The sequence below is a fragment of the Lycorma delicatula genome, chromosome 4, assembly GCF_047948215.1.
Source record: "Lycorma delicatula isolate Av1 chromosome 4, ASM4794821v1, whole genome shotgun sequence".
Lineage (NCBI taxonomy): Eukaryota > Metazoa > Arthropoda > Insecta > Hemiptera > Fulgoridae > Lycorma > Lycorma delicatula.
In genome coordinates this window covers 52,659,874-52,686,787 of record NC_134458.1, presented here as the reverse complement: position 1 = coordinate 52,686,787, position 26,914 = coordinate 52,659,874, and the positions used below count along the sequence as shown (strand labels likewise).

Sequence of the window (26,914 nt, the reverse complement as noted above, 5' to 3'; positions counted from 1 at the left end):
GATAATTAAAATTTTCAACTAGTAAAAGGCAGGAATTAATTTGTTAAACTCTGCAAAAGTTGGGAATGTTCAAAATCACCGATGACAGCTTTATTTTTATTTTTTTATTTAAACATGATACTAACAGTTATTATAAAAGAGGTTTTGAATATCATTGATTACGTGACATAAAATAAAGAGCAGCTACATTTAACGTAATTGTATACTTGTTAACTAATCTTAAATATGAAAAAAATTAGTTAAATATCCTTTTTAGTTAAATTTAATTCGTAAAATTAAACCTCAACGATAAAAAAAAAAACTTAATATTATGTATTTAATATACAGTGTCTTTTTTTGTTCTGTAAGACTTGTATTGTTGGCTTATCATAATAGTTTACGTAAACAGAGCTGGTACATTCTTAATTACTGATAAGAATCATTGTTGACAATTCTTTTCTTCTGAAATATTCGGAAGGAAACATTTTTTTATGGAAGAAAGTAACACCAATTTATATTTAGAAATATATGCGCTGTATGTAATGCGCGTGAAATACCATACAACCGATCCAATGAATAACTGATTCATTAGTTAACAGTAGTACTTACGTTTCCAGTCGGTTAAGAGTCGCGCATTCGTTCTTTCTTTAAGTACATCTGGATCTGTGATTACTTAACAAGTTATAAGCTATTTATAAGTGTAACTTTTGATTTATTTTTTCTTTGTTTTTAATAAATAATTTGTACTTTTTTATGAAATAGTTATAAATATTTATTATGAAAAACGAAGGTGCGATTGAAAAAAAAAATAATCTAAAATTAACATTTCTAAAAATAAATAAATAAAATACATATTTCATGTATATTTATACCTTAAAACTGAAGAACCGAGGGACCGATTTTTATGTAAGTTTCACTTACAATAATTTTCTGTTTATTTATTAAGAATTGTATTTCTTATTATTTAATTAAGGGTTGTATTTTATCTGGAAATTATCAAAAAGGGGGTGGAGAAAATTCGTTTATATGAGAGGTGTAAGAAGTTGTTTATAAAAATTTTGTATTCCAAAAAAATTGGGGAATCTAAACCGTAACCAGAAATTTTGGAATAATTAATCAGAATTTAATTATAAGATAGATTAAATATTGTCTCATACTGAGGGCTGATATTAGATATAAAAAAAAAAAAACATTTTATCGAATTGTAGAATAAATATTTTAAACGATAACAAATATAAAAAAAAAATATGGTTCGTTAAATGAATAAAAAAAATAGATTTTCGTTAAATTTTTGCGAATTACCACTAATAATTATTTTGAGATGAGGTATTGATAAAATAAAGTACCGTCTGTCGAAAATCCATTAACTTGCTTAACGAATGGTAGAAAATTGAATAAATCTGTTTATTATAGTTTAATTTTGTTATGTTATTATTTGTGAGGTGGGTTCTTATCGTATTATTTTACAAGATTCTAAAATAAAAAAATAAAATAAAAAATATTTTCCAAAATATTAAAGAAATGTCATTAGATTTATGTTAAATATAATAAATATCAAATAATAATATCATATGTTTAAGGATTTTGTATAAGAAGGTTTACTGATCGGTTCCAAATTTGTTTGATTGGTATATGTAATGTGAAGCGATTATATCCTATTTTTTTTATGTAATATGAAATACTACTAAAGAAAAAAGTTAAAAATATCAGCTGTTTTGAAAAATAATGAAACATAAAATTTCATTTATATTTATTTCCAGTAAAACAATTTTCATTTGATGAAGGTGAAATTTATATGAAGATGAAATTTTATACTTAAAAAATTTCATGAAGTGAAATCGTTCATAATTTATTAACAAAAAATATTTTTTTTGAATAATGGAAGAAAATTCCATCAAAATTCAGTCTTGATTTTCCCTCATCTTTGAGTTATAGAGTTGAAAAACTATTAAGATTCCCGCAGTCTAGATTTAAATCGTATTAGAATAATCGAGATGTTATTTTCATTTAAAAAAAAAATATTAATATATATATATATATATATATATATATAATATTTTTATAAATATAATTTATTTTGTTTTAGTCAATAATTTTGACTGATTTATATTTTATAATAATATAAATCAGTCAAAATAGTATACAAATAGTATCAGATATTAGGAATTCAAAAATTGTAATGATTATTATTTTGGAATTTAAAAAAAGTAAAAACAAGGTTTTATCGCGTGATAGATAATGACTGATTAAAGCTGTATCTTGAATTCTGGTAGAATATTCGATCCGCTCTTGAGATATAAACTTCTTTTTTAACACCTAAAAAAACTGTCGTGTTAATCAAAGAGTTTCGGGGCATATGTTTGTTAGAATGTTTTGGTCTTTTATGAAATTTGAAATTTTAATATCCTAGATTTTTTCCCAAATTTAAAATATATTTATTCGAATTATTTTGTGTTTTTGTGGCCGTAGATATATATATATATATATATATATATATATATATATATATATGATTAAAGTACTTTTTCCTTCAAAAAAACTTGGTTAGTAATTTTGAAATATTTCATTTACATAATAAAAAGTACGGTTTGTATAGGTGAATGTCATTTTTTTTTTTTTCTCTTTTTATACTTTTGTGAAATTCCTCGGCATTGGTCTTTAAAATACAAAGAAAAACCTTACTGATAAATTAATTACTATTGTTGAAACCGGCATCTTTACATTTTTGTTAGTAAAAATCAATATAAATGACACTTTGCAAGGAAATATTTTAGTCGCAAGAAGAGAGAGATGAAAGAATAAAAATTATTTCTGTTTCGTCGTCTATGGTAAAATTAACAGATTTTAATAAATTTGTAATACAGACAAAGTTTATAATAATAAATATTATTATAACTTTTGGACGTTGTCACAACTTTCCAAAATTGTTCTTAGCTTTACTTAAAAACCGTTTATTTTTATAAAATTAAAGCAAAATACCGTATGTGGAAAGTATTTATTAAAATAAACTGAACAATATTTTTCGTAATTTTTTGTCCTTATTAAAATTTCTTAATGTAGTGGTTATATAAACAGATTTGATTTGTTAATTATTAAGACATTTAGCGAAAAAATTAAAATAATAAATGACAAATTAGTGAGATAGTATTCTTACAATAAATCAGTGAATGTCTGTAAAAATAAAAACAAGTAAAACAGCCTAAGTAACATAATTAGGTATGTTACTGCATACCTAAGTAGATAAATAGGTATTACAGTAATAGTAGTACAGTGTAGAAGTGAAAAAAAAAAAATAAAAACAAAGAATAAAAGTGATTAAAAAAGCATATAGCTGAAAAAAAATTGTTCTTGCATATTAATATGAGTTAGAGATATTTTTTATGTACTTCCGCATGAACATGAAACTAGATACAAAAAAAAAATTGGAAAAAGAAATGTTGGAAATGTTTGGAATGTGGGTATGAAGAAGATTAAATAGAAAAAATGAAGTATCCAGGGGATAAAACGTGAAATTTAAGCAGAACAATACAGAATAAAAAAAAAATGACTGGGATATATCTGAGAAAGGAGGTTTGACGAAAACTAGAAGGACAGGGAAAAGTGTAAAAGATTTAAAAGGAAATAAAGCCTACCAGGAACATAGAAGTTTAGCTGGTAATAGAGGAGAATGAAAACAGACACGGTGCGAGGGACCAGATTAGATAATCGTATAATAACTTAGCACCAAATTAGGTGCTACACGTGTTTTCTGATGACAATAAAAATCGATATCGTTTTTTATTTGAATCTGTAAAACTGTAATTCATACAGAAAGATCTTTTTTAAGAAAACTGCAGAGCTTATGGCTAAAAAATGTGAATAAATAAAATGTTGCTTTACACAGCCTGTCTAGCCTTTTTATGGTTATCACCATAAAGCTCTTAAAGTACAACAGATTTTTTTTCTGAGAGTAATGATGTTTACTGTGGTGAATAGAGTGAAGGTATGGGGAATTTAATGGCTTAGCCATATTGATACGTCAAAGTATATTTTGTTCAGCTAAGCGGAAACTACTTCATTCCTCGTTTTCCTTTGTATGCCTCGCATGGTATATTTGTATTCCTTAAGAACGGCTTCGTCGTTTTTATCTTCACTTATAAGTTCATGCCAGATCGGTTATTGAATTTGAAAATATGTTGAACCTATATCTTTGAGCGATGTGAAATTTTATTTTTATAAGTAAAAAACATACTTTAATAGAATGTTTTTAGTTGAATTTTAAAATGTTAACGTAATTCCACGGTGAGTATTCTGAATGATTCAACAAATAAACTTTTGCTTTTTTTAATATTTTTATTAATAATAAAAATGTGACGCATATCGGTATTCGTCTGATACGACGCATTGTTATGCTGTGAAGAAAGATTGAAAGTTTTAATAACTAAATGTAATTCGTAACATATCTACCTCATAATTAGCGTGGGGGTTAATAACATAATTAAACTGTGAGTTATTTTATTGTTTTTATATACAGTAAATATGTCTCGGTCAATTATACTAATATAAGGCACTAATTTAGTTTATTATATTAATATAGATTATTTTTTTATTTTTTTATTTTTTTTGAGGTTTTTAGGGGCATCGACTACTTTGGTCATTAGCCCCATCCCACTTCAAAAAAAAATAAAAAAACGGTTCAAAATTTTACATTTTCATGTGTCAAAAAAAATGATCAAAATTTTACTTTTCTTATAACTTCTGATCCAATAAAATTACTTTCTAGGCTTTCCTTTCGGCCATCCTTTTTTACGTTTCTCCATTCTTTTGACGGCCTCAACCTCTGATGACAGAGTATCTGAGGCCTCAGACATGGCATCGTCTTCCTCTATTTCGGATGCCAGTGACGTTCTTCGGCTGACGTCAGTTGATGAAACTTTCGCCGGCGCTGTTAGCATCTTTGCTAAAGAATCTAAATTAATGTGCGATGATGTCTCCGCGGCGGATGAGCCGGACTATGTCTCTACTGCAGTACTGGGTCCGGCTGAAATAGATGCTCTCACCGAAGCTGGTCTTTGCGCTTTGGGAGGCTCTATTGGTACAGGTTTTATTTCATCTGCACCTGGTGCTTTTTCTATAATAACTTGTACCTCCATTTCCGCAGATTCAGGTTTTCTTGTCACAATTTCTTTAGATTTGTGACTACACGACGGAACGATCTGTTTCTCTTTGTCAGATAAATCAATATTTTTAATTCTTACACAAGTTGGTGACTTTACAATCGCAGATTTAGCTGGTTTTTTAAACGGCGCTGGTGTGTCTCTCATGTCAACGGCGTCAGTCCGGGGATGAGCCTTCCCATCTTTACTTTGTTTTCTCTGATGAGTCGACTCAATCTTTGAATTAATGATTCTTTCAATCATCTTCGCAAGACTTGGTGCCATCGTGTTAAGCAACTGCTCCACATTAATTTTAGATGTGGAAGGGGCAGCCGCTGCTTCTGCATAAGAAGTCGATGGTCGTGGTGTACGCTTATTAACAATCTTCTTTGCTTCAGGATAGCTTACCTTCTGAAGCGTTTTAACTTCCTGAATTGCTGTTTCTAATTTATATGTAGGGCAGTTTCTTGAACGACAATTGTGATGCCCTTTACAGTTAACGCAGGTTGGAGGGTCTTTACATGGGTAACCCTCATGTGTTTTCTCTCCACATATACATATTTCCTGCGCTTCACATCTTGCTGCTGTGTGTCCGAATCGTTGACACTTAAAACATCTCATCGGCTGCGGGATGAAAGCTCGTACATCAAGCCGATGGATGCCAGCTCGTACCTTTTCAGGAAGATTCGGCCTATTAAATGTCAAAACATGCGAGGCCGAAGGAAGAATCTCACCATTTCTTGTCGTAGTAAGTCTGCGACATTGAGTTACTCCCTGACTCGACATTTCTTGTACAATTTCTTCTTCTGTACAATTAAGAAGATCGCGACAAACAACAACTCCTCTGGATGAGTTCAGTGTGCTATGCGGTTGGACAGAAACCGCAAATTCACCGATCTTTTTCAACGCCAAAACTTTCTGGCTTTGCATGTCGTTGATGGTTTCGACATGCAATCCATTAAAAGTTTTACGAATATCCTTGACAGGACCACCAGCACAATTTGTAACTTCTCTTGCGATAAGGAATGGACTAACTTTTTGAAAGTTTCCATTCTCCCTTGTAATAATTAAAAATCTTGGCTTTGGTGCGCTATAGCCAAATAGACTTTTCTTTACTGATCCTATCAGCATCTTTCTTTATCCTATCAGATTCTTTACTTTTTTCCTCTTCGCTTGCGGCGAATCGGAGGTTTCTAAACGAGGGTGTTTACGTGCACCCTCTGCCACGTTTGATTGTTCAATATTCATGAACAGTGGATCCCTTCTGTAGCAAGGCTAGCCGCCGGGGTACACCCCCACTCCAGGGCTACTAACCTTGGAGGTCCGATCCGGTACTCCGGTGGAACCGGCATATGTCCTGGCAGAGAGCGGATGCGCAGTCTCTGCACTGACTCCAGGCTCCTACTCACCGAAGCTTTCAGAGCTCCCATGCACCGACATACATGGGCACCATTGCTACATGCTTGCCATCGCAGGGGGCATGTGGGCAACGGAAGGGTCTCCGTTACACCTGCAATAACATTGACCCTGGCCGCCACACCGCCAGCTCTAAGAGTGGTATGAATCCATTTCCAAAATCGTTTGTTATTCCATTTCCTGCAGGTAGCCAAAAATCCAGTCCGTTTAGTGACCTGAAGTTGGAACCAGATCAAACTTAACAAAGCATAACCGAGGAATTTACTCGGAACCCCGTTAGCCAGCTATATGTAATGTACGAAACTACAGCTGTTGCCGCCCTGGACGCGGAACATAGATGTTGTGTTCCGGACGTGGGGATTATCTACCTCAGGGCAATATAGATTATTATTTACTTTAAACGAACGTCTTGGAAAAAACATAATAAAGTACACTTACATGCGAATACGCGACCGCTCACTCTCTCTCTCTCTCCCTCTCTATTACATACATACATACACAAAAACAAACAAACAAACCCATTATTACAAATATTTAATTAATTTAACTCTTCATGTTATTGATAGAATCAATAATTTTTTTCGGGTTAAATTGGCATCTCTCCAAGTTTTCTTTATGACCCAGTTTTTCATAAAATTCTGATTATATAGAAAATTCATAAAATAGAAATCGTACTTATCTGTTTCTGGTAGCCCATTACTAAATTACACGAAATTCTACGGTGCGTTTTAACTTTCGTATTCTTTGACAGGGACGGTGTTTATTTTTTCATCTAAAAAAATTTCTATTATCTGTTTCTTCTGTTTAGAAAAAAATAAATATTGATTGCCTCTCTTGAGTAATTATAGGTATAAATAAAATAATCAATGTTGTCAAAAAGATTCAGGTTCGTTTTGATCTCCTTTAGAACTATTTTAATTTAAAATACGAAGCAATTTTTACGATATTAATAAAGGTTTTTTGTAAAATTTAAAAACAATAACAAAAAACGAAATAAATAAATTAGATGGGGCCTTTTTTCTTCTCTTATTTCATTGAACCTTTAAGTTTATTTCTATTAACAAGAAATTATTTATTAAAGAGATATAGATACACTTAAACACCGAAGTTTGGTAATACGACATGAATTACATAATGTGTCGCTGGTATCTTCTAATCGTTAAGTGATATTTAGTAAGGACATCTAATCATACAATTTTGGTAATTTTTTACCAAAAAAAACTGGAATAAACAGGCGTGAAGGGAAAATATTCTACAAGTAAATCAATTTTCATAAAAAGAATATTATATACAGAGTGTTAACAAAGTATGAAAATCTTTAACAACTTTTTAACAGTTAAAAATAGAAAAATGAAATTTAGCAAATACTCATTTTTTTCAGTGCCCTTTAAAATTATATGTCACAAGCATACACTTTCTATTTAAAATTTTTGAATTGCCACACCATGCTCCTAGATGGTCAGGATATGGTAGTCTCACACCGAAAAATAGATAGTTATATATATATATATATATATAGATATATATATATATATATATATATATATATATATATATAGATATATATATATATGTAAAAGAACATGTCATGAGTGATTTATAATCAACGTCCAGCATAAACTACTGAAGATAGGTAGGTGAAAATTTGTATACCCGTTCTTCTTTCGGTGTAAATGCACATTAAGAAAGGATTTTTTGAAATTTCGAGTTTAAAGGGTTAAAATGGAGTAAAAATGAATTTTTTTTTTTGGTATTAACATGATTTTTGGTGTGTGTAATTTTCGTGTGAATATTTAAATAAAAATTAGTAGATTTCTCAAAATTCGACTTTGAAAGAGGTGAAGAAAAGTAAATAAATTTTGAACAGTAATTTAAATTTTTCCCATTTCCGACTACACTAAAATGAGATCTTCACTATATTTGGGCTTGTAAATACTCTTCAGATAAATATCTAAAAATTATTTTCGAGTTTTTGAAATTTCCATTTTTTAAGGGGTGCAGTGGTGATGAACCACTTGACACAACCGCTGCCACTTTTACTGTATGTGCGACACGATCGGCTGCAACTGCCTCCTACTTGAATAAAAAACATAAAATAAAAAGATTTTAAAAATTAATAAAAAAGGAAAAACGAAGTACGATGATCTCCTAATGTTATTTGTCGGGTAATGCTAAGAACCGGGAAAATGCATTTTACCCGTAAGAAGGACGGTGACCGTTCTGACCCCGTAGGAGAATACATCCTCCATGTAGCGATTTCAGTAGCCAATCCACCCCCTCTGTACCTAACCCTTATGGACTTTACTGGAGGTAATTTCAGAACTTCGGCAAAAGGCATGTTTCAGCTTTGTTCTTGCCTCAGTCAGGATGCCACCGATGCGAATACCACATATGATATTCCCATCGGTGTACTTCTCGGAAATGAACTCTTTAAAATAAAACACATCTATGTCGAGTCTGTAACAAGACTGAGTGACATGAAGGAACTGAAATTAAAAACGCAACTACACACCTGATAGGTTAGAAGTTGAGTTGAATACGCAACCATAACATAACACAAAACAAGAAATAAAAATAAACTTAAAAATAAAACTATATAATCAAAACACTACAAGGTCGGTGACCAGTTATAACTACTATATTTATGATGGAGACCGACTATTTTGAAACCCGCATTCTTCAGAACACTAAAGGTTTCGGGAATTGTGGTGATCAAACTGCTGCTCTGAAGAAATTACAAAACACTGTTGTTTATAAACTGAAAGGGCTTTAATTTTTATTTATCATTATTATTCTCACAGGCATAAATTTAATGAACACAGGGGTCCAGGGGGCTCTGCCCCATGGACAGACGGGAATGGCGAGCGAAGTGTACCCTGACTGTGACGGGAAACGCATGTAAATATAGTGCGGGCGAAAGCCGCAACGGGAACGATAGTATATAAATATATATATATATATATATATATATTGTGTGTGTAAAATATTAAGACTGACATATCTTCGTAGTTTGTAAGGGGGCAACATCGTAAATTGTGTGGAAATTGAGAAGAGTCATTACTTTCTGGGTTAGAAACTACAAACTCTCTAAAATATTTGAATAAACGACGAGAAAAAATTATAAAATACGAATTTCCCTAACAATGTCTTAATGAACTCCTTAACTGCGGAAATTTTTTCAACATTTTTGATTATAAATTTTATCTTCGCAAAATTATTTAAAAAATCATAACTGTTTCGGTAGTACCTTCCTCAGGTGTTACAAACAGAATACTGAAGCTAAAAGTACATACAGCGAAAAAGGTAAATACAAAAACCAAAAGTGATACAAAATAATAACTTGTGCAATCCCTAATTGTTGCTCTTTATATTTGCGTATTTTATTATTTTATATAAATAATAATAAAATCCATTAATTATTTATACACTTTGTATGATTGTCAGTAGAAATTTTAAACTAGATTCTCTTCACACAAGAAAATTTTCTTAACTTCTAAAAAAAAAAATCTTTAAGTGCCGAGAAGTTACATCGTATGAAACAATAAAAATGAGCAATTTTACAATTTTTTAATTTTTGTTTTTATTGAATAAGTGAAAAAGGAATCTAGGGAAACTTTGTTACTTTAAAAATTTGAAGCCGCTTATTTATTATAGATATGATTCATTTTATCGGTAAGGTGAGGGACAAAATTCACTACATTTATAAAATATAAGCTATTATTTAAAACGAATGTATAATTTATTGGAGAAAATTTACAAATACCTCTTGTATTTTCGATCGGTGTGTCAATCTTATAACGGATTGTCATCGTATACAGAGATTACTGTAAAACATTTCTAAACAAATACAATAGAAAGAATCGTTTAACTTTTCAACTATAATGGTTGTCGTCGGTTTCATAAAATGAAACCCTTTTCGGAACATTAAAAATTAGATGTAGTTTTAAGAAAAAGTCAAGCTAATAAAACGAAAACATTTTATTTCCACTAAAAATATACACAACAGAAAACAAACGTTTCCTTTAATGGTTACTCAAAAATTTTATATTTGTTGTGTATATGAATGTCACTTTGAAATACGACTATAAATCATTTTTTCCCTTTTTTTAAAAGGAATATAGAAAAATATATGAAATGCGAATATGCAACACTTTTTATAACAAAGGTTTTTAAAAGCCGTTAAAAATATTATTTTTAAAGTATTCTTTTTTTCTTTTTGACACATTCATTTTATTACTATTTTTTTAAACATTGTTCGTTTCTTTTAATGTCTTAATTATAAATTTTCACACGATCATAGTTTTTAATATATATGTAACATTTTTTTAAAGAATTAATTAAATAAAATAAATAATGGATTAACAATCGCCTATTAAATATTAAAGAAAAAAATCAGTTTTCAGAGAAAAAAGAAGTGTTTTATATATATATATATATATATATATATATATATATATATATATATATATATATATATTTATATATTAATTATTATAGACTCCTATAAAAGAATTGGAATAAATTGTAAAAATTATATACGTTTATTTGTTTTTGAAGTTATTCAAAAAATATAAAACCTAATGTCTAAACTTTAATAGATTTAAATGTCAATATTTATGTAGAGTAATCTTATTCCTAAGTATTGTTTCATTTTACGATAATTACTTTTCTAATTAGTTAATCTATTCGCACTATGTTTGTTAAACCATTGTTTTATAAAATTTTACCAAAATTCAATATTTTTAATAGATTTAGCTTTGCAAGAGCATTCATTTTAGGAGGAAGGGTGCTTGAAATATAGATCTTAATGGTGACAACCTTTTGACAAAAAAACTTTTTTTGTTTTACGTCGGAAGTGGGAAAATTTGCCTCAACCAAACGCCCAGAAGCCCGTACATACTGGGTGTGCGGGGTTCACTGTCTACTGCAATGGCACCCACTAAAAAACTACTCCCTCACGCAACGTGATGCTGGAATTGCCGTCAATGGCATAACCTCAGCACCACGCGCGTCACGGGCACACCTCACATTCATCCAAATATTTACACCTACCATTCAAGCTCTATTTACTAAAATATATCTATACACTACATAACTCATTCAGACGCCATTTACAATCAATAATACGTACAGCTCAGAATACATATACCACAGCTAAACCGGCCTCAGACAACAGGAACGCGTCCCGCGGGAGCCATTGGTGACGACAATGCCGAAGCACCCCCGCCACACGCCCCCGAAGCCTGGCGCCCATCGCTGCCCTCAACCGACATCTCCGTTGTCCGTCTCGCGGTCCTCCTCTATCAGTTTCCGCTGTAGCACTTTTTTCAATCACCAGGCACACGCAGTCCATCCCTCACCAGAAGACAGCATCACCCGCATGACTTCCCCCGGCGAGTTAAAATCGTCACGTGGTATCTCCTGTCTCCATCTGGGGCACACAAAGAAGGTGTGCTCCACGTATCCGCTTCATCGCAATACCGGCACAGTTCTGTGCGCCTCTTTCCGATTTTGCAGAGGTAGATCCCATATCCCGACAACCATTGAGCCGTCCAGAAGTCCACCTCTCCATGCAGTCTATTGACCCAAGCAGCCACCTCTGGGATCAAAGTGTAGGTCCAGTGTACCTCCTTCGCACTCCGCCACCTTTCCTGCCGGTCAGCCAGCAAGCGGCCCCTCGCCCCCTCTCTACCATCTGTGGCTATCTATCTCTTTTTTCTTTGGTAAGCAGGTCCAACGGCGGCATACCAGCCACTACCAGTGAGGCATCCAATGATACCGTCCCGTAGAGCGGCGTAACTCTTATCGCCAGCCTCCTATATATGTCGTTCAATCTCCGGGCATTTTTCACCGCTCCAAAGGCCTCCCACCATACCGGTGCCGCGTAAAAAATCATCGATACCACGGTAGACGCCAGCATTCTGCGCTTAATCGTCTTAGGACCCCCGGCATTGGCCATAAGCCTTAGCAATACCGAGGACATTTTTTCCGCCTTCATGGCCACTTGCTGCACGTGAAATGAGAAACCCTTTGATCTATGGAGCTACAATCCCAAGTATTTTGCCGCTTCCTTTGGGGCGATCATTTCTCCATCGACATGGACAGAAAAAGGGGGTATTCGCTGTCCCCGTCATCGCTACAATTTCAGTTTTCTTAGATGACTGTTGCAGCCCCTCCGTCTGAAGCCATGATTTGATCTTCTCAACGGTCCTCGTAGCTATTCCCGCCACCTTTTCCAGCTCCTTCGCCGCCATTACTACAGCCAAATCATCGGCATATGCCACTGATTGTACTTCCGGCGGCCAGACTAAAAAAAAAGCTGGAATAAAGAATTCTTGATACGATGAGGAAAGATTATAACAAAATTTCTTAAGTTAATCCCTTGAAAAGATTCTCATTTAACTATTAACACACAAAGGATTGTTTCGAAAAACAATTAATTTTTCTGAAATATAACTGATCGGTATCTTTTTAAGTCGTGTTTAATGTCATTATGTTACCTAAGGAATATAAAATTAATCTTACTTAAATAATATGTTAAATATTATTTATTTGTTATTTACTAAAACAAATAATAGTAGGTGATCTGACACGATGAACAAATTATTCCCGAAATAATTAATCTCAAGAGCAGTAGCGGCTCGTAGCTAAAATTATTGAAGGTGCTGCTCCAGAAAATTTTTTTTTGGCCTTTTCAAGGCCATGGTTAAAGTTTTCTGTTAAATAAAAGAACCGGAAAAATATGAATCAAATAGAATAGCTGTAAGCAGGGTAATAATCTAATTCTACACTTTATCACATTCAAGAATACGGTAAACGGTTTTGAAGCACATTGTACTTAAAAACCGTATTCGGTTTAACCGATTAAATAATAATATGTCAGTAAAGATAATATTTTTTAGTATTATTAGATAATAATTTAATAGAATATCCGCTTAAAAACACTATAGTCCAGTGGTGCTTAATTCAAATTTCTATGTACACACAAACAAATACATAATTAGTATTTACTAATTACCTTCTCTTTCGCCCTTCCAGCGTATTTTTGGACAGATGTGGCAATCAAAGAGCCCTTGCTTTCCGCAATCTTCTGAAAAAAATCAACTAAACCGCTTTCATATTCCTTCTACCGACTAAACTAGAAAAGGGAACGAACAAGGAACGTTCCATCCACGCGCGGAATAAAAAAGAACTACCTTCTACAGTACGCCATAGTGGCACTGCGGGAGCGACAGTGCTCTCCCCCCCTCGCAGCCTCGCGTACAGCTTCCTATGTCCGCATGTGCACAAGTCAAACACTACTGTGGAGCGCACAGTTCCATGCAAAATGTTTTGTATTTTTTCATAAACTGAGGGACGGCTGCTGGCATTACGCTTAACGATTATATATTACACGAGTATAAAGAAAAAAGGATTCATTATATTAAATGTTATCGATAATATCAAGTTGAAATAGGGGGTGCTGCAGTTCCACAGTGCCTATATGCGAGCCGCCACTGCTCAAGATGGTTATTTTTTGCAGGAGATGAGGAGTGTATTGGTTCATTGAGCGGAATTTAATCGCTTAATAAAAGACAGGACTGAAATTTAGCTAATATTCGGCGCAAAAAAACTGAAACCTTCACTGTTTACAAAATCTAGCGAACATTAATGTTTTAGAAGTGTCTTCTACACCTAAAATGCTTTCCATGAAAGCACAGCTGAAAGAAATACAGGAGGGACTAGTATTAATAGAAAAAAAATACTAACTATTTTTTTTAAACTTAATTTCAAAGGTTATTAAGCTTTGAGAATAATGAGGTTGAATTAATCTGTTAATACACCTCTTGAGATTCCCCGTATCTCATAGGTAAAAGGAAGGTGATTAATTTATATTACTGTGTAATACGGTTAAGAAAATGAGAGATAGAAATATTAATTTGGTGAGAAAATTATTTATATTTGAATCCTAAAATTAATGAAAACCTTAATTTAAAAATACTTATGATTTAGTATTACCACCCAATATATATATATATATATATATATATATATATGTATATATACTACCATCCTTGTCACGGCTTCACCCGCGTTTTAGCTTTACTTACGTTTCCGATCAAAGTCAATTTCTCTTATTTAATGATTTTTAGTCAAGTAACCGGATGAAGGTAAAGTCCAATCCTATGGTACGTACGAGTATAGTAACAGTGGTTGTAGATGTGTTGGTTGAATCGCTGTGACGAACACCGTCGCAACCGTTAAAAAATCGAAATTCACAAACACCCGAAAATGGTTTAAGATATTTATCTGAAGAGTATTTGCAAGCCCAAATTTGCTGAATAGTTGAAAACGGGGAAAAATTGCTATCATTGTTCAATTTTTTTTTACTTTTCTTCTCCTCCTTCAAGATTAAATTTTGGGAAATCTAGAAATTTGTTTTTAGATATTTACATGAAGATTACACACACAAAAAAATCAAGTTGATATCTACGTTTGTTATCGAGAAATAAAAAAATGGTAAATTTCATTGTTACTCCATTTTAACCCTTTAAACTTAGAATTGCAAAAATTCCTTTCAAATGTGTACTTATACCATAAGAAGAACATGTATGCAAATATTGTATATTCAGTAGTTTTTCTACTGAAAAGAAAAAGGAATGTATTCTTTTGAAATAAATTCTGTTTTTCACTGATATTTAACAAGAAAATTATTGAAAATAAACTACGATAACTACAATTATTTTTTTAATTTAATTTTTTTGAGTTTATTAGAATATGATTAAAGTTTTTAATACTTAAAAAATTAAATTAAGAAGATCTAATCAGTTACACGAAAACAATAAAAAAACATCTTAATGGATTAACATGCATTTATAATTGCAATGATTTTATTTCCAGCACTGTTCTTTAGATGACATAAATCAGAAACTGATAATTGAAAAAATAGAACTTATTCAATTCTGTGTTCGGTAGAAATTAAAAGAAATTTAATGGAAGATAATAATAATAATTATTATTATTATTTATCACCTCTAATTTTATGAATAATAATTTTATCCATTGATTTGTAAAAACGTCATTTATTTATCGTATTATGTAAAGCAAATTTTTATTAATGCGTTTAGTATTCGTAACGTTCGTTATATAATTTTTAATGATTTATGAAAATAAAATTTTACTTCGATAAATAGTAAAAAATTGTTCGCACATGTTAAATTTTTTATTCGTTCGGTCTTATGATCTTCGTGCTGCAAGCAAGAATGACACGGTGAGTGTCACGATCAGGAATGATATTGATAGAATTTAGACATATAAAGTAAATCGAAATATTTTGGTAAAGTAAGTCATATTTCCCTGAAATTCTTTTCCTTAAAGAAACTTTTTAAAGAATCTTTTTCATTTGATCTTATTATTCATAATGTACTTAAAAATGTTTAACTGACTTCAAAAGAGAGAGAGAGGTTCTCAATTCGACCCGTATGTTATGTTTTTAAGCGTATGTTCAGGCCGTGATTACTAAATGGATTGATTTCAATAATGCTGTTTTTTTTAGTACATAAATTTTACTTTGATGGTCCCGATGAAAAGTTTTCCCACATGCATATTTTTAATTTTTTATCGTTATAATTGCATAAAAAACCAGAATTGTTGTAGTGTAATGTCATATAACTTGATATAATTCTGATATTCGAAGTATTTTCAGGCAAGAATTAAAAGGAAAATTTTAATTATCAGAGGGAAATATGACACACATTTCAGTATAGCTTAAAAAGCTTTATGAACTGGTTTTTTCCTATTTTTAACAATAGTATATAATTTTATCTTTTCTTTTAAAAACTATTTTTTTTCATAGGAGGATAGTTTTATATTCCTGCGCCACATCCCACGACTCCGGACACTTAGTCCTCCTTAGTAGCAGTCTCTGATAAAAATAACATAGTTAAAACTTTTTCGGATACAGATAAGGTCTTTTTAACTATCATTTTCATTTTGAAATAATGTGGGCAATAGTCGATTTTAAAAACATTTTCAGTCTTTAAAATACTGTATATCATGAATATATAAATTCAAGTTTTTGAAAAAAAAATTAAATTGGTCACATTACTATTAATTTGGGTTCATCTAGAGGATTACCTAACGTCAAGACATGTTCCCCTAAACGAGAATTTATATAGAATAAAATAAAAATTATTTATTTTATATAACAAAATACGGATTTAATTAATTCACGTAACTTTAATTAACATTTCGTAACAAAACCATCTTAATTCCAATCACATTACGTTATTTTTAGACGCTTACAATCATCGCCGAATAAAAACTTTTATCTAATAATAATCATGCGGAAAAATAATATATTTGTTTATTCGTCAGGGATAAAAAACTGCATACAGTAACCTAAAATATTTAGTGACCAAACGCCGATTCAGTCAGGGTAAAAACTTTTTATCGTATCATATAATTTACATTGGAAATCTGAAATCAACAATATTTTACAAGACTGTTATAAACCATTTCCTTTTGATGGCTAATAACGCTTCCCTTTTTTTTAAATGAATGAAAAAGACAGCCGCATTCTAATTTACAACTTCAAGTTCCAGTGGCTATACACATCATAGCTTATATAAAACGGTCACTGACTTGTCCGTTTGTCATTATCATGTTAAACTGGACAACATTAGAGACAGACAGAAAAAAATACGTCTATATCTTTCCAGTATATATTTTTTTTTTAAAAATTCACGTCAACTTTTACCGCTTCCCGTTTCATCATAACCATCATCAGCTATATCAAAACATAAATACTAGTATAAAATTCATAATCAAATTTATTCAGTTTAAAATAATAAATTTCGGACGTCATTTTTACTTTTTGCCCGTATGAAAAACGAAAGACTTCATAAAAAGTAATAAAAAAAAAAAAAAAAAATATATATATATATATATATATATATACAAAAATAAACATATCAAATCCTTGATTTACATAGAGATGTCCAAAGATTATCGAGTGTAACGCAAAATTTTGAAATTTTTAACTACTTGCATTTTATAAAATAAGACTAACAAAATTAATGAAGAACCGATAAACTTGTGTAAATCCGGAAAATTGAAGTACTTTTATATAAATTGTACTACTGTACTGCTAAAATGATATAAATAGTAGCAAAATATTTATACTATTTTCTATTATACAGCAGTTTCCAAATATTAAAAAAAAACGAACTAATTAAAAGGTAAAATATTATTATGGTTTAGTTAAATTATAGGTAATTTTGCAAGGTTTAATTTTTTATGAATGAATTCAAAATGGAATGTAATAATAAAAGGTGAAAACGATTGCAAAAATTTAAATTATTTTTAACTTTTACTGCGTAAAAATAAGAGTAGGTAAAAATTTTGTTAAGAAAATGTAAAAGTTGAGTAAAAAGAAAATAAAACATCCTATTTTATATTTTATTTTATCAATTTTCCCACATCTCTAATCATAGCATTTTTATAATAATAATCTTTTACATTATAACTCATGACGTAAAAGTATAACTTTGAAGAACTTTCAAACATTAATACAATTAGAAATATGAAATTTTAAAGCTACGTAACGATAAACTTCTCTCATAAGATAAAAAATTCCGTTCTTTACGCGTCAAAATGGTCTGAGCCTTTCAATCGATTTAAACTTCGATCAGGCTTGACAACTATCAAACGTTACAAAATTTCTATATTTTATTGTCACAAATAACCTTTAAGTTTACATTGTGAATTTATCATAACAAAAACATAATACATCTTTAATACAAAAAGGTTTTTAAAAAAAATAATATAATCGATGTTTTAAAACTTTGATCGGCTCCCTCACTCCTAATATTGCCCCGGAAGTATTTTTTCTGGGTCATTTGCACTACTACTATGCCTACAGAAACATAAAATTTGGTTAAAAAATCGGGTGGGGCTGTGTCGGGGCGCACGGCCGTTGGTTTAACGTGAAACGTTACAGACCTTGGATGAAGTTCCTCCGAGCTACAGACCGACCAACTTATCTGTAGAGTTAAATGGCAGAGCCGTCATCGTATTTTTTTAACAAAACTAAAAGTCTGCAACGGAAAGTTCTAGTTCCTTCATTTGATCAAGTCTACGGACAATTTGGTCGGTCTGTATGTTAGCGAGTCACTTTTAGTGCATCGGATTGAAATAAAAACGAGACATTGACTGCGTACTAAGTTTACTTTTAACATAAAACAGACACTAAATGGTATATGATATTTATTTCGAATAATATTCGATGACAATTTTGTTCATCATCGGTCAGTGATATGAGAAGTAAGAGACGTTAAGTCATAATAAGCAGCGTTAGAGGTGCTCGCGCCGTCGGCGTCGTTTACTGAGCGCGCCGTGACAGCTTTGCGACGCTCCCAAAACAGTCTCGCTCGCTCAGTACAGGACATTGGGGTACTTGTGTGTGGTGGCCTATAACCTCCCCTTTCCAACGATATGCGTAATTTATATTTCCGGCCGGCTTTTGCGCGGGCTGAGGTTGATATATCGAATTTTTATAGTTTTTACATGTTTACTTTAATTTTTTATACATAAATATCGTCCAAAATACACTTATTATTACTTAAATCGATCTACGTCGACAATCTCTAAACACAAACACACGAATCACCGCACTATCACGTTTCTCGTGAGCTACACTGAATGGAAATGAGCGAGAGCGGCAGTATTGGCCAGTAACGTAAAATCAAAATTGCATCGAAGAGATGACCATGTAATTTGCAGAATGACACCGCATTTACACCTCTGAGATTAATAGTTAGGGAGTTATCAAGGCAGGACAATATTAGACCTTTTCGTTACGCTACAAATTCCTGCTCTGGTACCCGTGTGTTTCGGTGTGATTTTAAAGACGTTTCAAGACAAAAAAATAGGTAATAAATAAAAAATAACTTTTTTGGATCATCTCGGAAAGGGGAATTTTGTGGAATTTAAAAAAAAATGGTAAGATAAGCACGATTGCATATACTAAGCTTTGTTTTATACTTAGCTTTCAGGTTACGTTTGGAAAATTTTTAGAAAATTGATCCCAAAAAACTATTTTCCCCTCCCCCTGAAGGTGTTGATCCCCAAAATTTTTAGCAACAAATTGCCTCATGAATCACTGTACAAAATTTCATCAAATTCGGTTTATCCAGTCAAAAGTTATTAAGCATCAAACATGCCAACACGAGTACAAACGTAAGTACGACGAATATTACCTCCCTACTACTTTTTTTTTTTATTCCTGGGTCATAAAATTTTGAGAAATACAAAAAACTCATACTCCATTTTTTTACCGATTACCATACTTTTCTTTTTGCAGCATAGCTAAATTTGCAGCTATGCTGCAAATTAAAAATGTATTTATAAGTAACAACACAAACAAAACTACTCGTACATATTTATGTTTATTAATTAGAGTTACAAACAAGTAGTATATTTTTAGTTTAATAATATTAGCCTCATAATATAATTTATACCTTTTTTAATCAATATAGCAAAAAGAGAAAAAAAAATTGGCAGATATACAAAATTTACCGAATTAATTATCTATTATTTAAACGAACGATAGTACAAAATGAGGTTTCCAACATTAAATTGTTCACCTGACAGATGTTCCTTATTAATAATGAATGGTAATACATATAACAAGTGAAACGTTTGTGTAGTTAACAACTCTGAAAATTCCCTTTGTATATACTTCATTTTATATTCTACTAAGCCTGTTAAAATTTTAACTATGGAAAACTACATTATTTTCTATTTTTTAATAATTTATTCCAATCCATTTAATTAATTTATTAAAGTAGATGAAAATTAAAATAAATCTAGATATTAGTTATTGAAAAAAAAAAGTTCTTTTAATATAAAAAGAAGAAAGAGCAAAGAGCGAAAGCAAGCAAAGAGTGAAAAGGTATCATGATGATTCAACAATTGAGTTTATATATTCTTTAGTATGTATTTGTTTTGAATAACTTTTTGATTATTTAAGTGCCCGACTATAGTTATCTTTAACTTAAGAAGAAAAAAAATAATACTAATAAACACATCCGGTTTCTAAATTTTTAATGTTATCAATGAGACAATGTATTAATACATAATATTTTGCATGTATGTGTTCGCGCGGGCGCGCGCGCGAGCACACACACACACACACACACACACTCGCTGACTCTTTTCAATATAGGAAATTTAAAAGTATATCACTTTTTACATTATAAAATCCCAGTTTTAACATACAATATCTATACAAGTAATGCAAAACAATCTTTTAAAAACGAGTTATATTTAACTCGGTAAAATTATTAATTGTTTTTTGTAAAGTAAATTTAATTCAGTAATATTTACGTACGGTTTATATATTTTCTTATTTAATGTTGTGGATTCGCGTTTGCATGAAATCAAAAGTCATTACTGTTCTCCTATAAGATATACAACGAGAAACGTTCATAAATTCTCTCAGTCTCTGTCCTGTCTGAGAAAAAATATCCTTTAAATTAAAAAAAAAAATTATAAACTAAAAAGGATTTCGGTATGCGGATATTTAATAGCGTAATTTAAAACATAAAATTGAGTTTTTAATATTATGTAATATTTAAATAATCGAGAAACTTTGGTTTCGATTGTTTATTGTTATTTTTATGTATAAATCGCTCATAAAAGTCTCTTCAAAGACTGTTCAAAAAATAAAATTAAAACTAAATGTACATTTCTACTGTAAAAAATCATTATCGGTAGATACAGGTGCAATTGGTGAATTATAACTATACTTACAAAATTAATAGCCGTACTTATGTAACACTACGAAAAGAACGTTTTTTCATATATATATTGGATAGCTGAAAAATTAACAAACGTAACTTTAGGCAGTTCAAGTCGAAGCTTGAAGTTATTTTAAAATAGTATAAACGACTTAAACTCTCTATTCGGACTTGGGTAACTACTACTTACGATTGGTTTTTCTTTTTTTAATAACCGTAAGTACAACTGTTTGTTTTTGTAATTATTCTCCTGTAATTTCGTCTAACTTTAATATTTAAGAATTTAAGAAGTGTTCTTTTTGTATCTTAGTTACATCGGTCCGTATTATTATTTAAACGATTACTTACCGTTACGTTAAAAAAATATTCTATTCGATTTTAAAAACCTAGAATTTTTAGTAACTAAATATTATGAATAAAAATAAAGGTAAGCCTTACACTAGGAGATTTACGATTCCTAATCGTATATTGGAAAAATAATTATGAACGGGATCGTACAAGAAATATGTAAATTAAAGAAGGTATGGAAGAAGAAAAAAATATTAGTGATGAAAGGCTGAGACAACAAATGAACTAGGATTGTGTGTTTATACGGTTTAAATGAACGAATAAACAAAGGCAGGATAATTTTTACTAGCAAGAACACTGAAGATACAAGAGAACTTGGTAGACCGACGAAGAATTAACGTGTGATATCGAGCAAGAAAATTAAAAGAATAAATGAAAAAAATTTAGTAAGTGAAAAGAATTTAAAAAGCGGTTAGGCTCTATATGTTTGTTTTAATCCAGAATGAGAGGAGGAAATGAATGGGACAAACAGTTACTTATATACTCTACAGGTATATCCTTTGAAATAAACCGTATTTCACAAAGGAAAAATTGTTTACAAAATTTTAGCTGGGAAAATTATTAAAAACCACTACATACACAAGCGCGCGCACAAAAAAAACAGGGAGAGAGAGAGAGAGAGAGAGAGACTAGCATCCCCGTAGTCGCTTCGCCAATCAGCGGTCAAGGGATGTTTAACCAGTCAGGACTCGCTACTCTCGCCCATCCTGTCTAGCAAGAGGTTCTGTCCCTTGGACCCCTCCAGGCGTTCATTAAACTCATGTTTATGAGAGTAATAATGAGGAATAAAAATTAAAGTCTGTTCAATTTTTAAAAACTGTCAGCATATTGCAATTTTTTCAGAACGACAGTTTGGTCAGTACAGAGCCTACTGATTGGTTTTTAGATTTTCCATCTCGGCTTCGCTCGCGAAATAGATAATCAGAATTACAATCATAAATTACCATCACAGTGTTACCAAATCTTAAAAAGACTGATTCAATAGCAGTAGCATAAAACGGTAAAAAAAAATTTATGTTTTTTTGCGTTTTTATCTTTTATAAAATATTAAAATTCAAAAATCCCGAAAATTGTTTTTAGGTATTTATCTGAAGAGTATTTGCGAGCTCAAATCAAGTGAATATCTCGTTTAGTACAGTGTGAAATGGTGGAAGTTTTCAATTATTTTTTGAAAATTTTTTACCTGTATTCACCCCGTTTAAGATCGAATTCAAAAAATCTATAACTTGAGTTTTAGACAACCAATTTCTAGATTTTTCGAAATTCAACCTTGATAGTAGTGAAGAAAAGTATAAAAATTAGAACAATGCTTGCAAATTTTCCCTATTTCCGACAACACTAAACGAGTTATTCAGTAGATTGAGACTGGGAAATATTCTTCAGATAAATATTTAAAAACAATTTTTTGGTTTTTTGAATTTCGATTTATTTTAAGGGGTGCGACGGTGTATGGCGCGACGGCTCAACCAACACACCCACTGTTACTGAATGTGCGACGCGACTGGCTTCACCTTCCTCAGATTACTTGGCTAAAAAACATAAAATTAAAATAATTTAAACATTAAAAAAAAAGAAGAGAAACGAAGTACGGTCACCTGCTGATGCTGTTTGTGGGGTAACGCTAAGAATCGGTAAAAAAATATTTTTACCCGTACGAAGGACCGGTAATCAGTTATAAGTAATATTTTTATGATTGTTTTGAAACCCACATTCTTACATCACTCAAAATTTCGGGTCCTGTACTGACCAAACTGTTGCTCTAAAGAAATTACAATACACTGATAGTTTTTATAAACTGAGCAGGCTTAATTTTTATTTATCGTTATTATTCTCATAAGCATGAGTTCAATGAACACAGGTGGGTCCGGGGGTAGAGGCCCCTTGCTAGACGGGAAGGGTGGAGTAAAGCGAGTCCTGATCGGCTAAACATCCCCTGACCACGACAAGAAACGCAAGTAACCATGTAGCACGGGCAAAGCCGCGACAGGTCTGCTAGTATATAGATACATAACTACTAAGAATTACAATTAAAAAAAAGTGTGAGAAAGTAATTAAATTAAGTCCTTTTTTCCTATTTTGAATAATGTTAAATATATACGATACGATGAATTAACTTATAATAAAAATAATATTAAAAACAAAATAGTGTAGAGTATTTTAAGTGATGAGATACTTATTGCTGTAGCATTAAATGGTCTTAAGAATTGCGCGGCATGATCTAACTGTAGCGGGCGTTGGTGTGCGGCAGAGCAATTCAGATTGGTTACGCGTGGCAGTGGCTAGCAAAAACAAGAGCGACCACTAAAAACTCGACAACTATTTCTGTCACAAAACATAGGTCCATTCGTGCATTAACTTTGTGCCTCATGCCTGATTATTCACGGCTGCACTCTTTTAACACGATTTCTTACCCTCCTGTACGGTTTCTTTGTCACTTCTCCTCACTCTGTCTTTCTCTTTTCCCCTTACACTGAATTTACTGTTTTTTTATTATTATGAAATCAAATTGTAAGAAATAAATTGTGCCTATAGTGTTTCAACGAGATTTATTTCGTTAAGGCTTCAGTATTAATGATAGTGATTTTCTTAGGGTTATTTTAAAAGACTAATTCTTTATGTAGATATAACAAATACTCGTACCGTAATGTAAAATTTATTTTTTCTTCTTTATACGTTTTCTAACGTATAAAACACTATCCACGGTCATCTCACACTTTATCCACTGTCATCTGTCTGGTTCGATGCAATTTTCCATTTATTTATAATTTTCGATAATCTCTTAACATAAATAAGTTCATTCAAATATCCTCAATTATTTGGGCGTATATATATAGATGTTTACCTTCGTTTACTATTTTTAACGTCAACACTTACTTTTATAATTATATCCAGTATCTCTGGATAATTTAATACTCGCTCGACCTTATTATTTTATTAAATTTTGCCAAAAACTTCTCTTTACCAATTGGTTTTAAAATCTCTTCATTTCGTACTTTTCCAACTTATTCATTTTTTCTATACTCTTCTTTAACAACACTTTTCAAAAGACACTAATATTTGCTTTCTTAGTCTCTCTACTTCGTATTTTTTATTCCCGTAAAGAAATTCTATCGACTTTACCAAGACTAAGAGTTTCTTTGAGCCAACATTAAGTTTCAGTAAAATTAATTTTCTCTTAACAGCGACAAAATTATTATTTGTGTTTTGTAGCAATTATAAATAATATATTTCTTTATTTTAGTAAAATATTATATTTCTGGTTAATTGTTTTCGCTTGAAATTTTAAAAAAATTTATAATAATCGTAATTTTTTTATCCTGTTTTTTTTTTTTCAATAAATTTGTACGTAATTGGTATCGTTCTGTTCGTCGATATATATTCAAAAAATTAGATAAAGATTTTTATTCATTTATCTTTATTGATAATCCATATTTTAAGATCATTCAGTAACATACGGAAAATAAGGCCATAATTCGTAGTTCAAGCTTTCAGTTATTATTAAATAATCTGCTTTCATAATTCCTAATTTATAATTTATTTCTTTTTTATACTAGTAAACTTTTATTCTGCATGAAATTTCCTCCTACCTTGTAAAATTATTTTTATCGCCTTACTTCTTTCTTATTTAGTATTATTAAACAATTTATTACAAACACAGTAGTTAAAAAAAAAATGCCTTTACGTTAAGAAAAGATACCACTAATTGCTAGGTAAATATAATTAGATATTACTTGAGATTACTTCTAATAGGAATATGGTATGAAATCGTAATTTCTATTACGGACTATGTAATTCATTGGAGATAAATGTAATTGATTATTTTCTATATATTTCTAACGCTTCGTTGACATGTTTTGTTACTTATGTGTCTAATGTATATAAATTTAGTTATTAGAACTTTTAAGTCTACTAAAATTGATAGACTTGTCTTTTCAGTGTGTTCGAAAGATACGCTCAATACATTTTACAAGCGCAGTAGCTTGTAAGTTACTTGCCTATTTAGTTGGAAAAAAGAGTTATTACCTTTTGTATTGTATCGAGTTAAATAATTATTAGTTAGTCAATGCGTCATTGATTAACGCGTCAAAGTGAAAATATTGTTATTATTGGGTAATAAATCAGACCGTACTAATTTAAATACGTGAAAAACATTCAATTTATGTAAGAGATGAACAATACAGACTTATTAAATTTACTATAGACAATATAATATATTTTATTTTTCATAATTTTTCATTTCTTTTGTGCTTCAGGTCGTGCTCCGGGTGCAGCGTCCTCCGCCGCCACAATGATCATCGCTTGTGCCGGTTGTGAGAAGCCAATATTGGACAAATTTCTGCTGAACGTGCTGGATAGGACCTGGCACGCGGATTGCGTCAGATGTTGTGATTGTAATAGCAATCTAACAGATAAATGTTTCAGTCGTGAAGGCAAGATCTTCTGCAGAAACGACTTCTTCAGGTAAGTGCTTCAGTTTTATTCATATGTTAGGATATTTGGGCTGGGAAGAAGGGTGAAAGCCAAGTAAAAAATAATTCGAGCAAGTGTTCGCAGTTAGATAATTATTAAAATTACTTATTGTTAAGGAACTGTATACAAAAACGTGATCACGTGAGATCAATTTATATTTAAGAAATCTGGATCTATATATATATATATATATATATATATTACAGAAAAAACCAAATTAGTTTTACTTAACAATCGACTTTAATAATCTATAAGACCGGTTCAGATTTGGCTTTAAATTATTTGGAGGAAACATAAATTTATTACAGGATATATTTGAATCGTCGAACTGAAATCATCGATCATTATATGCCGTTTCCATACTGCGTAAAAATAATTAGTATCTACCAAGGATTTGTGGGTAGGATGGATTATCCTCGGTTGACTGAGAACACTTTTTCTAAGCACGGTTATTTGTTTCGTGTAGAGAGACTCTATTTATAGTATATCTATCGTACAGAGGCCACCTATACGGATAGATTCTCACTACACTCTCGTTTCTCTTTCGATTCATCCCTTTATCCTCGGGAGTTTTGTCTAGATGTCAAACGGATCCGTGCTAAGGTTATGGAAAACCGTTTACTTACCGACACCTTACTGTGTCGACCGGCTGTGCTTATAGATCTCTCCGATAACTTAGTTTTCTAACCGGTGGCTGTACAAAAATCCAGTTTTTGGCCGAGAGGATTTCTGGTAAACCCACATCTCTACGTAAGTATATAGGACAGACTAGTAAATATTTCTGTA

General features: G+C 31.2%; 1 protein-coding gene across 2 annotated transcripts in view; it reads left to right on the top strand.

Moving 5' to 3' along the window:
* The window catches only part of Lim1 (LIM homeobox 1), a 299,256-nt gene that overhangs the window by 45,344 nt on the left and 226,998 nt on the right, over window positions 1-26,914 (top strand). For both annotated transcript variants that reach the window (XM_075361933.1, XM_075361932.1), the window contains one exon: window positions 25,912-26,119. In XM_075361933.1, the coding sequence (XP_075218048.1) occupies window positions 25,947-26,119 (173 nt within the window). In that variant the 5' untranslated portion in view covers window positions 25,912-25,946. The remainder of the gene's footprint in view (window positions 1-25,911; window positions 26,120-26,914) is intronic.